This window comes from Archocentrus centrarchus, chromosome 14 (assembly GCF_007364275.1).
Source record: "Archocentrus centrarchus isolate MPI-CPG fArcCen1 chromosome 14, fArcCen1, whole genome shotgun sequence".
Lineage (NCBI taxonomy): Eukaryota > Metazoa > Chordata > Actinopteri > Cichliformes > Cichlidae > Archocentrus > Archocentrus centrarchus.
Window position 1 is genome coordinate 24,730,146 of NC_044359.1, and position 22,698 is coordinate 24,752,843.

General features: G+C 39.3%; 1 protein-coding gene across 4 annotated transcripts; it reads left to right on the forward strand.

Moving 5' to 3' along the window:
• The first annotated feature begins 1,782 nt into the window (after positions 1-1,782).
• Positions 1,783-22,331, forward strand: postna (periostin, osteoblast specific factor a). 4 transcript variants are annotated; one of them, XM_030746907.1, is made up of 24 exons: positions 1,928-2,046; positions 3,477-3,575; positions 7,908-7,972; positions 8,076-8,233; positions 8,339-8,503; positions 8,594-8,740; positions 8,845-8,983; positions 9,837-10,049; positions 10,138-10,272; positions 10,404-10,558; positions 10,898-11,034; positions 12,773-12,903; positions 13,047-13,177; positions 14,356-14,458; positions 14,552-14,619; positions 14,803-14,848; positions 14,937-14,969; positions 17,917-18,788; positions 18,984-19,041; positions 19,150-19,185; positions 21,064-21,108; positions 21,308-21,394; positions 21,485-21,520; positions 21,611-22,331. In XM_030746907.1, exons 1-24 carry the CDS (start codon positions 1,928-1,930, stop codon positions 21,664-21,666), a joined length of 3,234 nt encoding a protein of 1,077 aa, XP_030602767.1. In that variant the 3' UTR covers positions 21,667-22,331. The 4 variants fall into 4 exon arrangements, with proteins under 4 accessions (XP_030602765.1, XP_030602767.1, XP_030602768.1 ...); XM_030746908.1 differs by having other exon boundaries at positions 17,917-18,164; XM_030746905.1 differs by having other exon boundaries at positions 1,783-2,046; positions 17,917-19,041.
• Positions 22,332-22,698: the final 367 nt, after the last annotated feature.

The window sequence follows — 22,698 nt, forward strand, 5'->3', positions numbered from 1 at the left end:
AGCAGCCAAAGGACTAAACTGTGCCAAAAATTCATACATTAAATTGCATAAGTTCACCGACAAGATTCATTAGATTTATTAGACTAAAGTCAGAGCTGGCCTGATCTGCAACACCCAAAGGCTAATATTTACTAGCCCTAGTCAAAACGTACCTTTATAAATATTTGATATTTTGAAGGTTTTGATGCGTTATCCAAGTCACTGTCTTTGCACATTACTGCACTGACAAATTATTCCCACTAGGGGGAGATGTCATACATAGCATGGATTTCCTGCTCTGATTCCTCAGGGTGGAAAGCTGGGGGAGAGGGACAAATCTAAGACAGGCACTTCACTGTATTCAGAATCATAAAGAAATCAAGTACTGCAGATGCATATAAGCTCCATTTATGACGCCCTGTGTGTGCACCGATTTGCAGTTTTGTCTGCAAATGTAAATCATGTAAATGTCATGCAAATTTAATTCTAACTGTAAATTACAGTTACGATCACTGTGCTATTTCATACAGCCCCCCCAGCCCCCCCCCAAATACTTCAGTGGACTCAAAAAAAAGAAAATTTCTCCAAAGTGAGGACATGCTCTTGGAGGCTATTAAGCTTCTTGCATGCATCTGTCATTTATGGAAATGCAGGGGTCATCTGAGTTCATAGGGGTGAGTACATCTTTGCAGCTTCAGGACAAAACTGTCTTAACCTTTCTGGATAAACACTACTGTTTTTTGAAAACCTTGTCTTTATCCTCACTTTACTTTAAAGGAATATATTTACTGTATAAGAACCAAAACATGTGCTCTTGGTGTGCTCTCACTTGAATGACACTGATGGAGGAATTGGTTTTTGGTCCAATAAATCAACCTTGTCCGAATTGTTTCGACCTGCATGTCTCCAGTGTGAAGCACACCTGCTCAGAAGTCAAGACTGTACACGAGGATATCCGGGAATCTGTTTTCATGATTAATTTTCCCTTTGAAGCTGTTTCAGATCTGGCTTCAATGTGGGAGATGGAGACAGCTGAAGGGAAAAACTGGGAGTGGATAAAGTTGAGCTGATAAGCAATGAACATGACAGCAGGGAGGATGATGGGAGAAGAGGTAGCTGGAAATGATGAATCAATATCATAAAAGTTAAAGGGGAAAAAGATCCCAGGAGATGTGTGATAAAAAATACAGTCAGTTTCTCTCAAATGTGTCAAGTATAAAATTCTGATCTCTGCAGATTCACCACAGCAGGTCTTCAAGTGTGGTTTGCGGCTTTATTTCATAGCACGTTTCAGTCATTTGAATTTACATTTTGTTGTCAGGAGTCTCAGGAAGAGAGATAAGGATATTAAACACTTTGATTAGTTACTTTAAAATCTGTATTTCTTGTGTATTTATTTGTGTGTTTTTATGATTGTGGTGCAAATTCTGAGTGTGTTGGTCTTTCAAAACTCCCTTATTGTCTATCATACATACAAGGATCAAAACACCTGTATTAAATAGTAAGTTTACATACTTTAAACACAATTCACAGTTAGGAGACGAGCTGACACTGTGGACTGTAGACCAATGTAAAGTTGGAATTACAGGGTGTCGTTGGTGCTCTGGGATGTGATGGTGGTCAGCAAATTCATGCAAAATTCATGGGAACACGAGGGAGGAGGAGAGTCAGTGCTGGAGGAAGGATTTTGACTAAATAGAAGGGTGTATGCGGGTGGGAGAAAGACGTAATGGTATGGAACAGACAGAGAGGGAGTAAAAAGAGAGTGGGTGTGTTAGAGAGAGAGAGGCTTGTGATATAAAAGCTCCCTCTCTCACGTGTGTTCCCATATATCCTGTGTGTTCTGGGGGGACCTCTGTGTGTGTGTGTGTGTGTGTGTGTGTAATCAAGAGACAAGAGGAGTGTGTGTTTGAGCCCTTGCAGTACAGAGGACTGATAACTTCACAGGATGCATCAGCTTCTGGTGTTGACCTTAGTGTTGGTGGCCTTCTGCTCTCTTGGGAGCACAAATGCTTCAGCATATGACAAGATAGTCACACATAGCCGCATACGGGCCAGGAAAGAAGGGTGAGTGGACTGATTATCATTACTGATCACCTTGTTTGCAGGCGTAAGAGCATAAATGTTTTGATTTGGTAATAAATCGTACCATTTGTGACAAGCTGAAAGATATGAGTTATGTCAAGTGCTAAGTATGTCAAATTTGTGTATATGTGATTTTAATATGGTTTTAAATCATACTGCGCAGACACTGATGAGCAGATCAGTTATACTGATGACATTTTTTGATTAAAGCCATATGGGACATTCATATTATTTCTTACAATCATTCATTTTTCAATTTAAATTACTGCAGCCAATGTGGTGCGTAAATGTCTGATTGCAATTGTAAAAGCTGTTTTTTTAATATATATATATATATAACATGTGCTACTTTTGACTAGGCTCTCACAGTACACATTACAATAGTTAACACTGCTCATTAGAATTTTATTTTTTAAATTAGAAACAGAAACCAATGTCAACTGATATTGAATCACTAGAAATCCATCCGCCCATCCATTTCTGTTTTAAATTAGTCCTGTCTGCTGGATTATTAAAGTGCTAGCATTACTTGCTGAAATAAATGTCTGGTAACTATACACAAAAAAAAAAATCTTGTACATGCATCAGATGTCAGTCTTACCTAATACCGCTGCAAGCAAATACATTATATGGACAAACGTACTGGGCCACAACTCTTAATCTTTGAATTCAGGTGATTTCAGTCCCATTGCCACAGGAATATAAAATCAAGCGCCTAGCCGTGCCATCTACCTTTGCCGACAATTTTGAAAGAATGGGTCGTTCTAAAGATCTCACTGAATCCAAGCGTGGATGCTACTGTTGGAACAAGTCCATTCATGAAATTTCTTCCCTTCCAGATATTCCACAATCAGCTCTAAGTGGTATTATTGCAAAGTGGAACCATACCAGTACCAGTCAAACTTTTGACTGGTACAGTACTGTATATAGAACATATAGATCCACAGCAACTCAGCCATGAAGATGCAGAGTCTGAGAGCTGAGGCTCATAGTGTGTAAAAGTCACCAGCACTCGGCTGAGTGAATAACTGTAGAGCTCCAAACCTCCTCTGGCATTAACATCAGCTCAAGGATCTTCACAGCATGGGTTTCCACGACTGAGCAGCTGCTATACTTGTCATGTGTAGGTGCCCCAGTACTTTGTCCATATAATGTAATATTAGCATCCTTGGCATGTATAAATTACTTTTTTTTTTTGCCTACATATGTTCTTTTCCATTTCATACATATATACCACCCCCGTATCTTCTCACTGTCTTTTTTTTTTTCAACTTGTCTATCCATATCACCTTCCTTCCCCCTGCTGCTCACATACACTCCCACATCCTGGCCTTCCTGCTGATGTTCTCTTCTTCACTTTCTTTTGTTACTCCCACCTCACCCTCTTCTCCCTCCCTCTTCTATTCTTACAGACCCAATGTGTGTGCTTTGCAGCAAGTCCAAGGGACCAAGAAGAAGTACTTCAGCACATGCAGGAATTGGTACAAAGGCACCATCTGTGGCAAGAAAGCGTAAGTATTTACTGAAAGACTGAAAGGATCAAATTACTACCTGCTTTTATTATCATTTGCGCTGAACCTGAATGGCCTTATCCAGAGTGCAAACCACACCCAGCTTTTTCACACGTCTATAAGCAGAGGTCCTGTGTTTGACCCCACCTTTTCTGCACCGTCAGGGTTGTTGTACCTCCATTCATCTTAACCTATAGTTGTCTCACTTTCTTCTCTTAACTTTCACTTTAGCCCTTTAGCCACCCCACCAAGAAAACAGCCTTTTGCATTTCTTACTCTATAATAACTATATTAGTGTAGTATAATAACTATACTAGTGGCTATCTATAATAACCACAATCAATATATTTTTTAAACTTACATTTTACTTAAATTGTTTTTAACATGTAGCCCTCTACCAAACAGTAGAGCAATCACATGGTTCAAAATGGTATTGGTAGTTTTTACCACTAAAACATTTGTCTTCCACTTTGCAACTGGACACCACATTCTCAGTTTCCTACTCAGGGAATCTGTATACGTACTGCTTTCTTTATCCTCATCCACCCCGCCCTTATTCTCAAGTCTGGGCAAGTCAACTCTGTGGCCTGCTAGCTAGTGGTTTACTCTGTTGGAGGCCTGCTGATGTAGTAAATGCTAGTATGGGACTTCCCCTCCAACATGTTTCAGATGTTCATAAAAATCAGTGCATATGCTTTTAGTGTCTGTATTGAGCTTGGTGAACAATAGATTTCTGATCTGTAGCATGGGTAATCATACTTAATTTGTGTTGTAGTCTATAAGCGTGTTGGACTAGTTTTGTATGTATTTTGAACAGTTTTTTTATCTAACTTTTCCTGGTTATCCTTTGAGCGAGCTGTATCACAGTGCAATGCTTGCTTAAATTGAACGTTTTGAGTCTTACAGCAAGCTATTGCACATTTTCTAATTTTTTTCCCTGTGACAAGTGCAGAATGATTTCATAAAATAAAAATGTATTATATGAGATGTACCTAATGGAGTGTCAGGCTTGCCTGGAGCTGTTCCTCTATTCTTGTGGGTCACTGAAGTGCAGCAGCAGAAAAGAATTATGCACACTCACTCTCTGTCATTAACACACATGCAACACACATGCAGTCATGCACCCACCTGTATTTTTAGTCATGCAGTCAGCTGAAACACGTGCTGGTGTATGAGACTGAACTCAGGGCTGAGTCGCTTTCTCAAAACAGTGCATTAATAAACTGTAATGAGATAACATGAAATAAACAAGGATTTACTGCTAAAAACCTGTAAATTACAAGAAGGTAATGGGGGGGGGGTCTAAAATAAGAAACACATTTATATGGTCTCATCAAGACATTATGACAAGTCCCATCGAGCTGTTTACATGACAAAATTACGCTGTTGGCCCTTTGTGTAATTGATTACAACGTATTAAAAAGTTGAAATAAACCTGTCTGTTGTCCTGTATGAAAGGATTTTTGTTAGCTGAAATGAATCATCTTGTGAGTTCAATTTTTTGCTTTTTACTTTATTCTGTTAGCGCTCGTTCACGATTTGCAATGTCACAAACCATAAAGTCAGTGTGTCTGCCCCACAGAAAACACTGCTGAAGGTGTTCAGGATTTTCTTCTTTTGCCTGTAACACTTTGTGGTGCATGATTGGTGATAGATTGGGTCACCTGGAGGCATGCTCTGTTTTCCTGTGGTTAGTTGTTTTGTTCTTTTGTGGTGCCAGTGGGTCATTTGTGCACTTTGCAAAGTTTCATGTTTAATCAAGTTCAAATGGCTTTGCTGCTACTGAGCATCCTGAATACGTCTCCCAAACCTCTAAACTGTGATCTTACACTGCCGGTCAAACACATGAGTAGTTTTAGGCTGTTTGATGTTCAAGTGAAAACAATCACTGAAAACATTTTTAGGTTAAAGAAAACAACTTGCAGGAAGCTCGGGAGAAGTGATTAAAATGAAGTGCATAATAAACCATTGTAAAGTCAAATTCTTAAAGAAATATTAATTTAATGGAAGTCCACACCCATGTACACAATATTAAGACCAGACGAATGAGGATGGAACAGAGACTGTTCATTACAATGTTTTTATCTGATGCCAGGCAACCCCACCTAAAGTCTTTGTGTGAGTACAGTGTCACTGTGCATTTGTGTGTGTGGGTGACTGTGCGCCAAAGCCCCATATTTACACATCTGCTCATCTGGAAGCCACATTGAATTGTTTCATGCTGTGATACTACCAGGGGCCTGTTTGCAGCACACTGGCAAGTTCTGTTTCTGTTCTCTCTTGGATCTATTTTCCTGTCAGAGCATAGCTGGGGAGCTATGACTTCATACCTTCATGACAGCCAATCATACAGGGATATTTATGTATTTTACATTACTGAAATTAGTGTCAAAGCAGAGAGGGATTGCTCTGTAAGCAACATGGTGCTTTGCTCAGAATGGGTAATTCAATGCATTCAGCAGAATCAGACACACACACACACACACACACACTTTTCCATAAACACACAAATTTTGACTGGTACTGTACTGGTTAAAGTGGATTAAAGCTTTGCCAAGACATGTGAATCAATCTAGGCAATGCGTGCGTGCATGTGTGTGTGTGTGTGTGTGTGTGTGTGTGTGTGTGTGTGTGTGTGTGTGTGTGTGTGTGTGTGTGTGTGTGTGTGTGTGTGTGTGTGTGTGAGATTGAGGTTTTTCTGTGGGACATTAAATCTGCTTACCAAATCATTACTGATGTGTTTCTTGCTTCTTTGCTCATGGGGACAAAAAGTTTGGAAATATGAAAATTTTATGGTCAGGACATGTTTTAAGGTCAGTTTTATACAAGTTGTAGTCATGGTTGAGGTTGGTGTACGTATTTGAAGTAAGCTATGAAATAAAAGTGTATTATGCTGTACCAATACTGTTCATTCTTGAAAGGAAAGCAAACCTGATTTATTGACTTATAAACTGATTGGATGTGAATCATAAGAAAGTAGTGTGATCATAAAAAGCCAGGAAACCCCAAAGTTCTGCAAAATGCACTGAATGTGTCATGAGCTCAAAGGAAAACTCACTAAACAAACTTCCTCAGTTGAAACTCATGAAGTGCTTTAAGTTAAACTCCAATGAGGCTTATACAGAAAGCCATTTCTCTGGATTCAGTGTTGACTCACTTCCTAGTTTGTCTTGGAAGATGTCTGTTAACTTGGGACATATCCTAATCAAATGTCATCTAATCATCGGTGGTTCATTTTGAGTAAAACTCTGTGGAAAACAGAATTTATTCTTTCATTACACCGACATTACTGTCTTGCGGTTTATGGTATTAGCCTTCTCACACCTCACTCTGCCATTTGTAATAATTAAAATATAAATAAAGTGCACACAAGACATTGGCTGTGTGGAATTTGCTTTTCTTGGAGACTTCCTAGATTAATGGCCAAGAGAAAACCAAGAGGGCAGTAGACACCCCTCTGTGTTTTTTTTTTTTATGTGAAAATAATTAAAGTACGTAATCCTAAAGAATGTAAATATGTAATTTCCTCAGGAATGTTTCCATAAAGTTTCCCAGACTACAGTGTTGACAGATAAGACATCCCATAGCAGTATTGCACACAGAAGAGAGAAAACCAAATAACTTAGTGTTGAGTGTTGCCTGCTGAGTAGTGAACATTTTAATGTAATTGATAACAGTTTGTTTTAGTGTATTTGGTAAGTTTGGTAAGTATTTCAAGCTATTTTTGCTGCTTAGTTTTCTACTGTAACATAACCCACTGGAAACAATACTGTCTGATTGTGTTAAAGCAAACGTTATTAAGCTTTTCTCTTGATTAATCCTGCAAACTCTCTGCCACCTTTGTTCTGGAACCATGAACTGTTTTCACTTTAAATGTGTTTCTCATCCTTTTTAGTCTGCTTAACTTGCTGTTTTCTTGAATTTTTTTTAAATCACTAATTCATTTATAAATTTTTATAAATTTGTTATCCGGTGTATGAGACAATCCGGTGTCAAGCATTGCTCCCTCGTTCATTGTTTTCAGCGCCCTCGGCTCCCCATTGTCTCACAGCTGTCGAGGCTGTTTTACTATGACTCATTTATTTCATTTTGTTGATATGGGAAGTTTTGTTTTGGTTCAGCATCCTGTGTTAGAGTCACGTTGCATCTTGCTCTGCTTGAAGTTTATATGAAAATGACGCATAACCCTGACCAAAGAAATCATTATTTTTTTACACTGGATATCTGTATTAAATGCATTTATGTTTTTAATGAATAACTCTCTCATCTAACATTTTTATGGGTTTTTGTTTGTTTGATTGCTTATTTGTTTTATTTTGTTTTTTTTGGCAGCATGGTTGTATATGAGTGCTGTCCAGGTTACATGAAGCTGGAGGGTATGAGAGGATGCCCTGCTGGTAGGTGGTTGGCTCTACATTAATTCAAAATTAGCAAAAAATTATCATTCATTCAATATAAATAATGCCTCTGCTTTTCCACCACTCCCATCCTCACCACCAGTGGCTCCTATTGACCATGTGTATGGCACACTGGGCCTCATAAAGGCTGCAACCACACAGAAGTATGCCGATGTCTCAAAACTGAGAGAGGAAATTGAGGGAAAAGGTTCCTTTACCATGTTTGCACCCAGCAATGATGCCTGGGATGAGCTGGACCGTGTGAGTAAACTTGATGTTTAAAACCTTACTAGAAAAATGCATTTATAATAATGCACTCTAACACACAGTTATACTTTGGTGAAACTAATGTTGGGATTTCTAAAGGCTGCACGAGCTGCACTAGAGAGCAATGTGAACATTGAACTCTACAACGCTCTACATTACCACATGATAAACCGCCGTGTCCTGACCAAAGACATGAAGAACGGCATGACTGTCCCGTCCATGTACAACGAACTGGGACTGCACTTCAACCACTACCCAAATGGGGTCAGTTTATGAACAGTCAGATAAGCACAACACTGCATGAATATTTCAGCCACAGATTGTTTTATCTTCATGAAACATTTCCTTTCCAAGATTGTTACAGTGAACTGTGCCAGGATCATTCATGGTAACCAGCTGGCCACAAATGGTGTGGTGCATGTCATTGATCGGGTAATCAGTGCGGTGGGGAACACCATCAAGGATTACTTGGAAAGCAATGAAGAGCTTTCAACTTTCAGTGTATGTAACTGATCTCAAAAGAGTTCACAACTATAATGTTCATAATTAACCAACAGCAATGTTTATGAGTTTAAACATGCTGCCGTCATGTCTTTCCCCCCCAGACTATGGTAGCGTCCGATATGATGGACAAGCTGGGTGAGCCTGGCCAGTACACTTTGTTCGCTCCAACTAATGAAGCCATTGACAAACTGAACCCAGACTACATGGAGCGCATCATGGAAGACAATAAAGTTATTGCAGGTACACTGTATATGAGGACAAACCTACAACTTCAGTGTGGATCCTACTGATTTAGGTGATCCCTTGACTTTTACTATAATTCTATCAGCAGAGCAACCACAAATACATCAGTGCTGACTAGATAAACTGATATATTCCCAATCAATTTGTACTGAGGAAATTAGGAATACCATGACTTTCCTTCTTGCACCATGAACTGCACCATGGTTCCCATGGGCAGGTTAACACGCTGTTGCTAAAAAAAAAAAAAAAAAGGACCAGTGTGTCTTTACTAGCAGGGCTGCAGACAGATTGATATGAAGTGAACTTTGATCTAGGCCTATTCAGCAAAAAATCTGCAAAATGATGTTAAAATACAGGTACCTATTCAAATCTCACATATAAAGAAGTATACACACAAAAGCAAGTCCTCAAAGTACGCAAAAAATAGCTTATCTGCTTATCTGCCAAGTCATGATTACAGCCATGAAGTCAGTCTCCTTAGTGAGCGGCTTCCTCTTTAAACAAAATATACTTCAGATAAATTCTCAGACACTCAGCAAACACCCTTCCCTGACCAGTGATGTTAGACCAGCTTCCAAAGGTCAGGTTATATTTTTGTCATATTTGGGCCTCAGAGTAATTTGACCTGCACGATGACGGTGACTTCAGTAGAATTTTTGTTCGCGTTTTGATTGCATTGGTTTTGCCAATTACATTTATTGGCTTAGCTTGACAATTGGGCTCAGTTGAAGGTGTAATGCTTTATCTAAATGTTGAAAGAAGTGCCTGTCTGTTGCATGTCTGTCTTCAGATTATTTTTCTTTCTATTTAATTTCCTTTGTCTCTCTCACACTCTGACCAACCTTCTCAGCCCTGGTGAACTACCACCTGATAAACAGTGTCCAGTGTGCGGAAGCATTCATGTCAGGATCAGTGTATGAGACAGCAGAAGGCAGCACCATAGAGATTGGATGCGATGGTGACAGTTTGACTGTAAATGGCATCAAGATGGTGCTGAAGAAGGACATTGTTGCGTCCAATGGTGTCATCCACCTCATAGACCAGGTGCTGATCCCAGACTCAGGTAAAAACATGTGCTGAAGTTGTTTCAATCATTCGGTGTATTTTTTTAAGTGGTCACAATCGTGTCTTTTCTGTATTATTTACATCAGCCAAGGAAGTAATGGAGTTAATGGGACAGTCGCAGAGCACTTTCAGCAGCATGGTGTTTAAACTAGGCTTAGCTGAATCCCTGGGTCCAAAGACAGAGTACACCCTCCTAGTTCCTGTCAATGGTGCCTTCACTAGTGAGTTGAAACACATTCTCATGTGCAAAAAAAGTGGTGCAGATTTATTTTATGAATGTAAAATTTTGTCCTTTACACATCAAAAATATTCATGTCATAATTTGATCTGGATCTAAAAATATCCATCTCAGTGTCAGATGAAGTGATGACAACAGACCAGAGCCGGCTGAGACTCCTTTTGGAAAACCACATCTTGAAGCTAAAAGTGAAACTGAGCGAGCTCTACAATGAACAGAAGCTGGAAACACTCGCTGGCAAGCTGCTAAGAGTCTTCATTTACCGCACTGTGAGAATTCTGTGCTTGTGTGTATATGTATTGGTACATTAGTCAAGTGAAAGCGGAAAGAAACAATAGTAGTAACTTTCAGACTGGCAATCTGATATCCATTACCAAGCACCTTACTAAGCATGGAATATGATGTTGCTGTCTTTCAGCTGTAAACGAATGCAGTAAACAGGGAATTAATCCAGCTGATGAGATATTACAGTCAGCTGGGTTTCATTTCTTGACAGAAACTTTGTCTTATTTTAATTGATGGCAGTCAAAGAGGACAGACCCTCCTCTCCACAAGCAAATAGTTACCAGATTTGCACAGTGATGCTCTGAATGCCTCTCTGTTGACAGGCTGTGTGCATAGAAAATGCATGTATGGTGCGTGGCAGTAAGGAGGGAAGCAATGGAGTGCTCCACTCTGTGAAGTCACTAATCAAACTGCCTGAGAAAACTACCTATGAGCTCCTGATTGCTGACGGACGGTTCAAGTAAGAACAAAATCTTATTCTACAATAATTTTGCTTTTTCCTTTTACATTAAAAATTATTAAATCAAATGCTGTCATTGTTCAGTTATTTTGCACATTTGTGTTAGACACCAAGTTAATGCACCTGGTAATATTTCAATGGTCCAACAAAATTAATGCTTTCATGTTTTTTTAGTATGACTGTTGTAGCCGCATGAGTAAATTAGCCAATTAATGTCCGCTACAGTATGTGATGACATCATTGCTATTTCATTATGATGAAATTACATATACACTCATGACCACTTTATTGGGTACAACTGTTTGACTGCTTCTTAATACAACTGTCGATCACATGGCAGCAACCCAGTGCATTTAGGCATGTCGACACGGTCAAGACAACCTGCTAAAATTCAATCTGAGCATCAGAATTGAGAAGAAAAGTGATTTAAGTGACTTTAAATGTGGCATTTTTGTGGTGTCAGATAGATTTGTCTGAGTATTTCAGAAGCTGCTGATCTACTCGTATTTTCCCACACAACTACTTTCTCTAGGATTTAGAGAAAATGGCCCCCAAAAAAAGAGAAATTATCCAGTGAGTGGCAGGTGAAAATGCCTTTTTCATGCCAGAGGTCAGAGGAAAATAGACAGTCTGCTTCAGGCTGATAGGAAGACAGCAGTAACTCAAATAACCACTAGTTACAACCAAGGTATGCAGAAGAGCATCTGTTAAGCCGCAACATGTCAAACATTAAAGCAGATGAGCTACAGCAGCAGAAAACCACCCAGGCCACTCCCTTCAACTAAGAACAGGAATCTGAGGCTAAAATTCACACAGCCTCACCAAAACTGGACAAAAGAGGAGTGGAAAAATATTGCCTGGTCTGATGAGTCTCAATTTCTGCTGCAATATTTAGATGGCAGGATTTGGTGTGAACAGTATGAAGGCATGGATCCCTCCTGTCTTGTATGAGTGGTTCAGGCTCCTGGTGGTAGTGTGATGGTGTGGGGGATATTTTCTTGGCATACTTTGGGCTCCTTAGTACCAACTGAGTACAGTTTAAATGCCACAGCCACAGGCACAGCCTAGGCATACTATTGTGTACCTGCAGTCATATTTGTTGTCTAAACATGACGCAAATAAAAAAAAAGATAAAACATGGTTTCTCTCTGGGTCAGAGACAGAGGAAGGAAGCAGTTTCAGTGATCTCACATTACTTGACAACATGATGAAACAACATGTTTTACTGATGTTGATGCGACACCTTGCAGCAGAAATTGCACATTGTGACTTTAAAGGCAGCAGTAAAGGCTGATGAATAATTGAGGAAACAGATGTGTGACTCAGTGGGACCACCCAAGAGCACAAATCTCATTCAAATCCTCTGTCTGAACTTTATAGCCAAAACTGTAAAACCTCCTGACTTAAAAAAGAAACATCTGACCATTTTTTTCACCAATACATGCCATGAAATCTGTGAAAATATTCATTATGTCCTTAGAGTTAGAGCCATTTTCCTTGTGGAAATGTATAAATAAAGAACATAAATTTCCTTATTGAAGTTTTTTTTCGCTCTCTGAAACACAACACTGAGCCTCTGGTAAAAGTGAACACAGATACAGAAGTTGTAGCCTAAATCAGGGAAAAAAACAAGATCTGCACCTTTTACAGCACTGCTTGTGTAAGGCATTAGCTTGAATCCTATTCCATGTCCACAGTCCTGGTTTTCTTCTTTTCTTTCTTTTATTTGTAAATGTAGGATTTTCCTGTCATTGATGGAAACAGCAGGTCTGAATGATCTGCTGAAGCAGGAAGGCTCTTACACCATCTTTGCACCAACAGATGATGCCTTTGAAGGCCTCAGTAAAGAAGACTTTGCTCTTCTTAAAAGTGAGTACTCCACTGCAATGAGTACCTACCTTTTGAAAGCCTCGCAGTGCTTGTTCTGATAGGAAACTATGTGATGCAGAAATGAGGAGAGGCAAAACATTGCTTAACATGAACATGAATTCTGATTGCTTTGCCGCTGACAGGTGATCTAACTGCCCTGAGAAACATCCTGCTCTACCACTTCAGTAATGGTATCTTCATCAATGGAGGATTAGAGGGAGGAGTTACCAATCTACTCAAAACCTTCCAGGGCAAGAACCTACAAGTTAAATCTGTATGTCATCATTTGACTGTTTTTGTTTGTTTGTTTGTTTTTAATTAAAAAAAAGAAGCCAGGACTGAGTTTCTGAATCTGGCAACATCTAGTGCAGTCATGAAGCAATAAAACAGGGGTAATGCCATCATTACATTACATTACTGTACTTTCATTCATAAATTCATATCAGCGTATACAGCCACAAGTGTGTGTGTGTGTTCTCTCTCTTTTATTATTCTCTCTTCTTATATATATGTGTATATATATATATATATATATATATATATATATATATATATATATATATATATATATATATATATATATATATATATATATATATATATATATATATATATATATATATATATAATAATAGAGAGAGCAAAATGCAGGACACTGGCAATTGAAGAAAAAGTAAATGGCATAATAACAATTGATAGTTCCTTTAAGGTCATATGACATCAAATTATAAACAACTACACATACTGTGCCTACACTGAGACTTGACTCAGTCATCCCCATATTTTCACTGAAGATTCATGATTTTCACAACTAGAGACTCTAATTCAGTCTCTGGAAAACAGCCAAAGGATATAAAACCTGACTTCCTGCAATCAGCTTGCACTCCTGCTACTCCATTTGAATGCCCTCCACTGTTATTTTGTTTGTGTGTGCTTTGGTCTGATAATCAGTCTTCATGGCAACTTTATCTTTACTGAAATAGTGAACCTGACCTTTGCCCTCCCTCTTTCTTCTGTTATGCAACTGGGTTATCAGCCAAGGTCTGATTTGGTAACAGGAAAGTTTGTATGAGATTTTTTCAACAACAACAGAATTAGAAATTCAGCCCCCAGTCAGAAAAAAGAGGGATGACACTGATTCATGGAGGTGTGTAGCTTTTAAAAACTCAGCTGAGGCTGAAAGTGATGTGGATCAGTTTGGTATGTTGGACAACTGCAGGATAATAATTCTAAATGGAATTCCCAGTTCTCACAACAATGACCCAAATTATTGCCTTTCTTGTTAAGTCTCACAGCAATGTAAGGACTCTCATGCCAAAAGATTTGGAAAAAGGTAACCTTTAGTTGCCTTTCGGGGTTGTCTTGGTACAGTGTTTTGTGTTTTAGAGCATGATGCCCCTGAAAAAAAGATTTCTGCATTTCCTGTCTTGTTTTTCTCCCTTGTTTTCCCAGGTAAACAACTCTATCCATGTCAACTCTGTGGATGTGCCGAACAGTGACCTGATGGCAACAAATGGTGTGATCCATGTGGTGAAGAATGTTCTCTATCCTGGGGGTGAGAATAGCATGCATTACCATACTCTCATGCAATTTGCACAGTGTGCCTGGTTACATTCTGTTTGTTTGATGTGACGGATATTACTTACAGACCTTCCTGTGGGCCGTCAGGACCTCCTGGTCCTCCTGCAGAAGCTGATTAAGTACATTCAGATAAAGGTAGTGAAGGGGGAACCCTGTGTGTGTGTGTGTGTGTGTGTGTGTGTGTGTGTGTGTGTGTGTGTGTGTGTGTGTGTGTGTGTGTGTGTGTGTGTGTGTGTGTGTAAATGTACAGATTAAAGAGAAAGTCTCTCTGGTTGACTTTTGCCTTAGATTTTATCCTTTATGCTTTCTGTTTTCTAGTTTGTTTCTGGATTTTCTTATACTGAGATCCCACTTACCTTCATCAGTAAGTTCCCATAGCCCCATTATTGCTGTATGATGTGTTGATATTCTTGCCTGAGCAACAAACTAAAACTAATTTTGTTGCTTCACAGAAAGGACCATCACAACCACTCATTATGTTGAAGGTAAGGCATACAACTAAGTGCATGAAAGACTTTAATCAGCACTGGTCATAGAACTATATGACCTGTGTCTTTAATAATAATAGTGGAAGTGTCTTTAAAATGAATTCATATTCTTTTTTCAACAATAAGCATCTGCATAAAGTGAACTCTACCTTACAACTACACATTATCCAATTAGAGCCTCTTTCCTGAAGCCTCTTTTTTTCCCTCTCATCAACTTTCGCTAGTGCCTAAGTCCACTTGGACCTACTGACATTTTTAATCAGTTCTTTAAGGGATGAAGTAATTAGTATGTTAAAGCATAACAGGGTTAGAGACTATGAGGGACTCCTTGAGGTTGATCACTGAACTGGGCTGAGTTCATTTTTTCCACAAATCAGAGCAGGTGGAGAAAATACTGTGCCAGTCAAAAGTGTGGATACACTCACTCATTTATTGGAATGGTACTGTAGGTCTTAAGACATGGTTACTCACATAACAGGGACTGTAGAGCTGAAGGTCTGGGGCACCAAGTGTTTTCATTTTTAGGGTTTGCAGTGTTATGCTATAAGTTAACAGAAATGTTAATGTTATATATTATTCAGCACAATTCTCTATTTTTTAATCAAACAAACAAATACTTAGTTAACACTTAATACTTAGTTTCTGAACCTATACAGCAAAGTGATCCCTCCTGAGGTCTTTACTAGGTCTCTAGAATCTAAAAATACAATAATTTGTTCTGATACCAAGTAATACACAGTAACATGATTACAATGATTCTTTGAATGTGATAGATGGCCCATCTGGATAAAGCAAACTAACAATTCCTCACACTGCTACTTATAAAGACTAGTTACATCATTTTGAGTTTTTTACTGTTTATATATTTGGCAAAATATTTTAGCATTCAGATTCATGCACGTTCTTGTAATATTTTTTTTTTGAATCTCACATGGGAAAGCTGGAGTTTTACGCATAAATTATAAAAATCTCTTTATAGCCATATATGAAAGACAGACATGATCCTGGCTCTGATTATTGAATTAGGTCACTTATCAAGGGATTTTAAACCAAAGGTCAGCCCCCTGATACAAATACAAATCTGTCAGCTTTGATTTGGCTCATGTATATACCGTCACACACACAAAAAATCATCACTCAGGAGCATAAACCAAAAAGGAAGCAAAATAATATTTTTGGCTGAAGTTTCTGGCTGAAGCAGATTCAAAATAGGATGTGTGATGTTTTACAGAGATATCTAAGGTCAGGTGGGAATTTCTTGCCTGATGGTCACATCTCATTTTCTATCATTTAAACCAGTAGTTTTAGACCATAAAATGTGCACTGTAAAAAAAAAAAAAAAGTTTAAAATACAGTTCAATTTTTCAATTCATTTCAGTTTTATTTATGTAGCACCATATCACAACAACAGCTTCCTCATGGCACTTTATATTCTAAGGTATAGACCCTACAATAATACAGAGAAAACCTCAACAAACATGCAAATTCCACAAAGAAGGAAAACAGAGGAGGAATTGTGTCCTTAAACTTAGTTACAGTGCTTTCAGAAAGACATCTGCTGTAATGAAATGTATCCCCCAATGCTGTGTAATCTATTATTGTAAATTTAAATGTTATTAAAAATGATCAGAAATTATCAGAGATGCAATCGTTGGCGACCCACTTCTTTTGCTTTGTCTAGTCTTTTGTCTGTTTTTTGTGTCTGTGATGGTATATACATGACTGGCTTGTGGCAGCCGTAGCAATGTTGCTTATTGATAATTCAAGAATCAGTAAGAATTTATTGTCATTATACGTCAAGACATACAATGAGATTGTGTTCCAGAACACTCATTCAAGAGATAAGTGTCTGCAGCCACTGCCATCAAGGGCGCGGCCGTTTCCATCAAGGGCGCCGCTGCTTTGATGTCAGTTCTTCCTATCACTGTGAAGCAGAATTCCCCAAGCGTTGGATTGTTCACCCACTAATAGGGAATGTGACCTGGGTTTAGGCCATCGTGAGACAAGTTAGTTTTACCCTACCGATGATGTATTGTTGAAATAATAATCCTGCTCAGTACGAGAAGAACCGCTGGCTGAAGAGTCAATGTGCAAAGTTACGACCTGCAGGCTTATGACTGAATGCCTCTAAGTCAGAATCCTGCCTAGACGCTGTGATACTGTAGCACTGTGGATCATTGGTTGGTCTCGGATGGCTGAGCCCACGGGCCCAGTGAAGGAGAGCCATTCATGACAGAACGATGGTCACCCCTCTCCAATCATGCACTCATGTTTGTTGAAAACCTGGTGCTAAATAACTTGTAAATTACCTGATTTTTGGTCATGGTCTTGAGCTATTTTCTAGGGAACTGATTGGTCAGTAGGTGTTAATTTCATGCCTGTTAATCTCTAATATGGAACCTAGCCTCCTCCGTAGTAGTCTCCATAGGGATGAGGCTTTGGGGGGATGACGGGAGGAAAGAAGCTCCAGAGAGGCTGGAAGACTGCAACTCTGTTTCCTGGTCTCAATTTTGCATAGTCAGTGGTTTAATAAACTTGGCCAGATTTCTAGAAATGAGAGCTGTGGATAGAGCATCCAGTAGGATGATCTCCTACCAAGATCAGGTTTTCCATAGAATGTTTCCCAATTATTTGTTAAGCACATTTGGATGTTTGCTTGTTTGTTTACTGCCTCAAAATGAAACAAAGGAAAAAATGAAATCTTTCCACGTAGACCAGATTATTTAATGAAGTAAATTATTAAGGCCGCCTTTTTTTCAGTGGTCCAATCTCATATCACACACATGCCAACTTCTTTTTGTTTGAGTGCATGTTCTTATCTGCTTGGAAAACTCCACACAAACTGCCTTCAGCCTCCTTCTTCATAACAGACAATATAAGGGAGTTATGCCCTCACTTTCCCACATTCTTGAGCAATTCTGAAATTACCTTTCTCTCTCTAAAGGCCCTGAATCAAAGGTGACCAGAGTCATTGAAGCAGAACCATCTATCACCAAAGTGATCAGGGTCATCGAAGGGGATCCTTCACTTACCAAAGTGACCAGGGTCATCGAAGGGGACCCTTCACTTACCAAAGTAACCAGAGTCATCGAAGGGGACGCTTCACTTACCAAAGTGACCAGGGTCATCGAAGGGGACCCTTCACTTACCAAAGTAACCAGGGTCATCGAAGGGGACCCTTCACTTACCAAAGTAACCAGGGTCATCGAAGGGGCACCTTCACTTACCAGAGTAACCAAAGTCATCGAAGGGGACCCTTCACTTACCAAAGTAACCAGAGTCATCGAAGGGGACGCTTCACTTACCAAAGTGACCAGGGTCATCGAAGGGGATCCTTCACTTACCAAAGTAACCAGGGTCATCGAAGGGGACCCTTCACTTACCAAAGTGACCAGGGTCATCGAAGGGGACCCTTCACTTACCAAAGTGACCAGAGTCATCGAAGGGGACCCTTCACTTACCAAAGTGACCAGAGTCATCGAAGGGGACCCTTCACTTACCAAAGTGACCAGGTTCATCGAAGGGGACCCTTCACTTACCAAAGTGACCAGGTTCATCGAAGGGGACCCTTCACTTACCAAAGTGACCAGGGTCATCGAAGGGGACCCTTCACTTACCAAAGTGACCAGAGTCATCGAAGGGGACCCTTCACTTACCAAAGTGACCAGGTTCATCGAAGGGGACCCTTCACTTACCAAAGTAACCAGGGTCATCGAAGGGGACCCTTCACTTACCAAAGTGACCAGAGTCATTGAAGGGGACCCTTCACTTACCAAAGTAACCAGGGTCATCGAAGGGGACCCTTCACTTACCAAAGTAACCAGGGTCATCGAAGGGGACCCTTCACGTCCCAAAGTGAGCAAGGTCATTGAAGGCCAGCCTCCACGTACCAAAGTGACCAGAGTCATTGAAGGCCAGCCTCCACGCACCAAAGTGACCAGAGTCATTGAAGGACAGCCTCCACATACCAAAGTGTCCAGAGTCATTGAAGGGCAGCCTCCACGCACCAAAGTGACCAGGGTCATTGAAGGACAGCCTTCCATTACTAAAGTTACAAGAGTTATTGATGGTAATTTTCTTCAAAAATGCCCATGTAATTCATTTTTATTTTAGATGATAAAAGTTGGACCTCACAAAAGTTTTGGCAGAGATTTGATAATGTTGTCTTAAATCGTAGGTACTGATGTTGATGCAGATGGAAATGTAATTAGAGGTGAGTTTCATTTCATTTCATTTAGTTATTGACTTGAAGACCATAATAGTGTAGATCTTAAGGCTTGCAGCTTCTATCATATCTTTCAACAAATGCATGCATGATGCTATTGGCGACTGAGCATCATCATCTAATGTGAATTTCATTTCACCTTTCATCTTACTTTTATGTGGTGATCATCAGTTAAGTCAGATATCATTTTCCTGATGTGCACCATTCTTTGTGTTAGAGGAATACTTTTTTGAATGGGTCATGCCAGGCTCACTTCAGTAACTATTCACATTTCCTCTAGGGTGTATATAGTATACCTTAGCAATGATGACTACTAGATGATGAAAGAAGCCATTGTAAAGCATAAGCGGTGACTTGGTTGTTTTGGCCACAAATGTTAGTCTTCAGCCATTTCTTTTTTTTCTTTTCTTTTTTTTTTTTGTAAGGCTTGAAGTTTTGATTTTGACTGGTGGTTCAGAAACAAACCCACAGAACAGATGGTTTACATGCAGTGCTTCTATGGCTGGCTAAGTGCCAGCCAAAGTTTCTGGTGCTGCCTGAACCTGTCGTCTCAGTTTCTCGACTTCATGAAAGCATCTGCAGCTGTTCGGTTCAGTAGGCTAAGCACTGGTGGACCCAAATGCAGACACATATCACAGGAACTGAGCTGAAAAGTTGATTGCAAGAAGTTTCTTGTAGTGGTGAAAGCATTTGTGATCCAGTATGGCTGGTGAGGTGGTCATAACTGACAGCGTGAACAGACAGGTGAGAGGCATTGTATGACGAAGGTTTGGATGGCTGGATGATGATTTGAGACTGGTACTCAAATAAAGAACTAGAGATAAAACATAGACGTAAAACAGGCTGGAATTAGTATTCATACTGCACTCCTTGACAAAGCACTCAGAACTGTGGTATATGTACTCTTCAGATTGATATGGGGTTGCCTGAAGCTAGATTCATTCCAGAGCTTCACTAGACTGTAGTTCTGACTGAATCTATTTATTGAAATATGCAGGTAAAGTGTAAAGATTTACCTAAGAGTGTTATTATCAATATTTTAGGCCATCCTGAAGAAAAACAGTTGATCATGATTACACTTAGTGTTTGTGCTTGCCTCCTGGACAGCTAGATATGTGCTGCACAGAGAACACTGTTTAACAGTGTTAAACAGTTCATGGGATTGCACAGTATATGATGACAAGCTTTAGCAAATCCAAACACTGCAAGGAGAAGTTTGTATAAGCTTGTTCAGGATGATGCAGAGATAATAGGTTGATTTTTCCAGTCCATCTTGTGCTTGGACACAAATAGCTATATGGAGATGAACCCATTATTTTGCACATGTTCTCCAACTGCCTGTGGTGCACCATGATTCAGATGTCTGTTTATCTCACCAACTATTTATCTGACTTCATCCTACCATAAATGTTGTTGTTTCTCAGGCATCATTACACATCCTCTATCTTATTTAGATGTGGTGTCTGTGTGTGAGCATTGTGCAGTGTGCAAATTATAATGTGCCATTTCGGGGAAGCCAACTCAGACCACTTGGGCTATTGTTTTTTGGGTGCAGGGGCAGATGATCTTTCAGCTGCTTTTCTGGTGTCTTGCAGCTTACTTCATTGGCTAAGACAAAGAATTTGCTCTGTCTTTCTTTCTGAGCTGAGCACCCCCTGCACACCAGTACTTCGCACACTGTGCGTTTGTGTGCAAGTGTGTGTATGTTCATAAAGATTACCCTGCTTGACTCTATGTTGGTGGTGGTAAAGGAGGTGTTTTCTGGGGTGTATGTGCCTGTCAGTCTGTCCATCTGTCAGTCAGTACTTGTACAGTTGCTAAGTCATTAAATGACTTTCAACACCCTTCTCCGCTGCCGGTCTGAAGGTGGAGCCAGACACACCACGGTGAACGAGCCTCAGATCATTGAGGGTAATGTGTCCTTGCATAAACACTTTATACCTAACAGGATTATTTCAAATGTTTTTTTCTTTTTGTGCCTTAAAACAATCATGATTACAAATCTGTATTCAGTCCAAGTGGTTAATTCAAGGTGAGAAAGCAAATATGAGGCATTTTTTAAACTAATGTAAGTCAGTATATGATTTTGGATTTTGTTTTGTACGTTTAGGCCCAGACTTTTCTAGGATCACTACCATCCACGGAAACCCGAGTATGATTGATGAGGAATCTGAGAGAATTACCAAAATCATTCAAGGTAAGTATTTGGACTTGGATTTTGTGACATACTTGCATGTCTGTATATCCCAGATATACCAACTAAGCATGTCATCTCTTCATTTCACAGGAGGAGGCAGATTTGCTGCTGCTAGGAAACTTCCAGGTAACAGTATAACAGTATATAATGACGCATTCATCAACAGAGTCTTTATCCTCTTAATAAACTCTGTGCCCATTGCCTCGACTTTTACAGTTGGAATGAGGAGGAGGACGAGACTGGTCAGGCGTCACCACAAGCCAAGGGAGTGAATTGCAAAAAGATAAACACTTGGGGCTCACCGCAAGGACTGAATGCATCTCCAGCGCTCCTGGTCGAGCACTGGGGGATTGAAAAACTGTGGACTGAGATTGCATGTTGCAGAATGACTGTTTAATATTCCATCTGAACCATAGGTATGTGTAATAGCTATACAATTAAACTAGAGCACCCTTCATCTTCGTAATGTTGGTGTGCAAGGGCTAATGAATCTTTAATGTGGAGCAAATTAGGGTGAAAAATTAGATATATTCTACCACTGAGATATTTTTGTAAAGCCTTGTTTTTTTAAATGTCACTTTGTAAACAAATTGCTTGGGAAGACTTTTGTATTGTGTTTTTGTTTTGTTTTTGTTTTTTTTCCCTATGGTGCTCGCATTCTGTACATCAGATGCATTTGGTGGATGATTTCAAATAAAAAGTTTCGAACAGTGTTTTGCTAGCTGTAGATGCTGTACTGTACCTCTGTAAATTATGGCATGATCATTCTAAAATGCCATGATGTTTTTTTTCAGTTCTCACGACTGCTTTAGCGCCGCAGATATTTCATGCTTTTGACTGGGAACTTGACTCGTGTATCTCTATACACAACCAGACTTCAGAATCATGTTTGTACCTCACAAACAAGTAACTAATAAATGTGTAATTACAAGGCAGATTACCAGTTAAGAACTTCTTTTCATTTACTTTTCTATGATCTAAAATGGAAAATCGTTCCACATGACTACTTTTCCAACTACTACATATAACTGCAAATCTAGGTTTTCTAAGGTATTAACACAAAAGCAGATGAGCAAAAACGCTTTAAAATCACAACCTCTATAAACATGATTTTATTTCCGTAAGAATCTATAAACTTTTTTAAAAAATATTCCATATAAGACTACATTCTAGATTTGCTTGTTTTGTTTTTTTAAGTGCCCAATATTCACAGTTAACATCGTTTTTAAATATAATTTTCACTTGGTTTATTTAACATTTACCTTAATAATGCTCCACACTTTTTTTTTGTACTATTCACCTCC

Excerpts from the sequence above, each read along its gene's own strand:
- postna (XM_030746905.1), top strand. The coding sequence starts at position 1,928 with ATGCATCAGCTTCTGGTGTTGACCTTAGTGTTGGTGGCCTTCTGCTCT. Across the intron at positions 10,050-10,137 it reads GGTGCTGATCCCAGACTCAG|CCAAGGAAGTAATGGAGTTA; the intron begins GTAAAAACATGT and ends TATTTACATCAG. Across the intron at positions 19,042-19,149 it reads AGTTACAAGAGTTATTGATG|GTACTGATGTTGATGCAGAT; the intron begins GTAATTTTCTTC and ends CTTAAATCGTAG.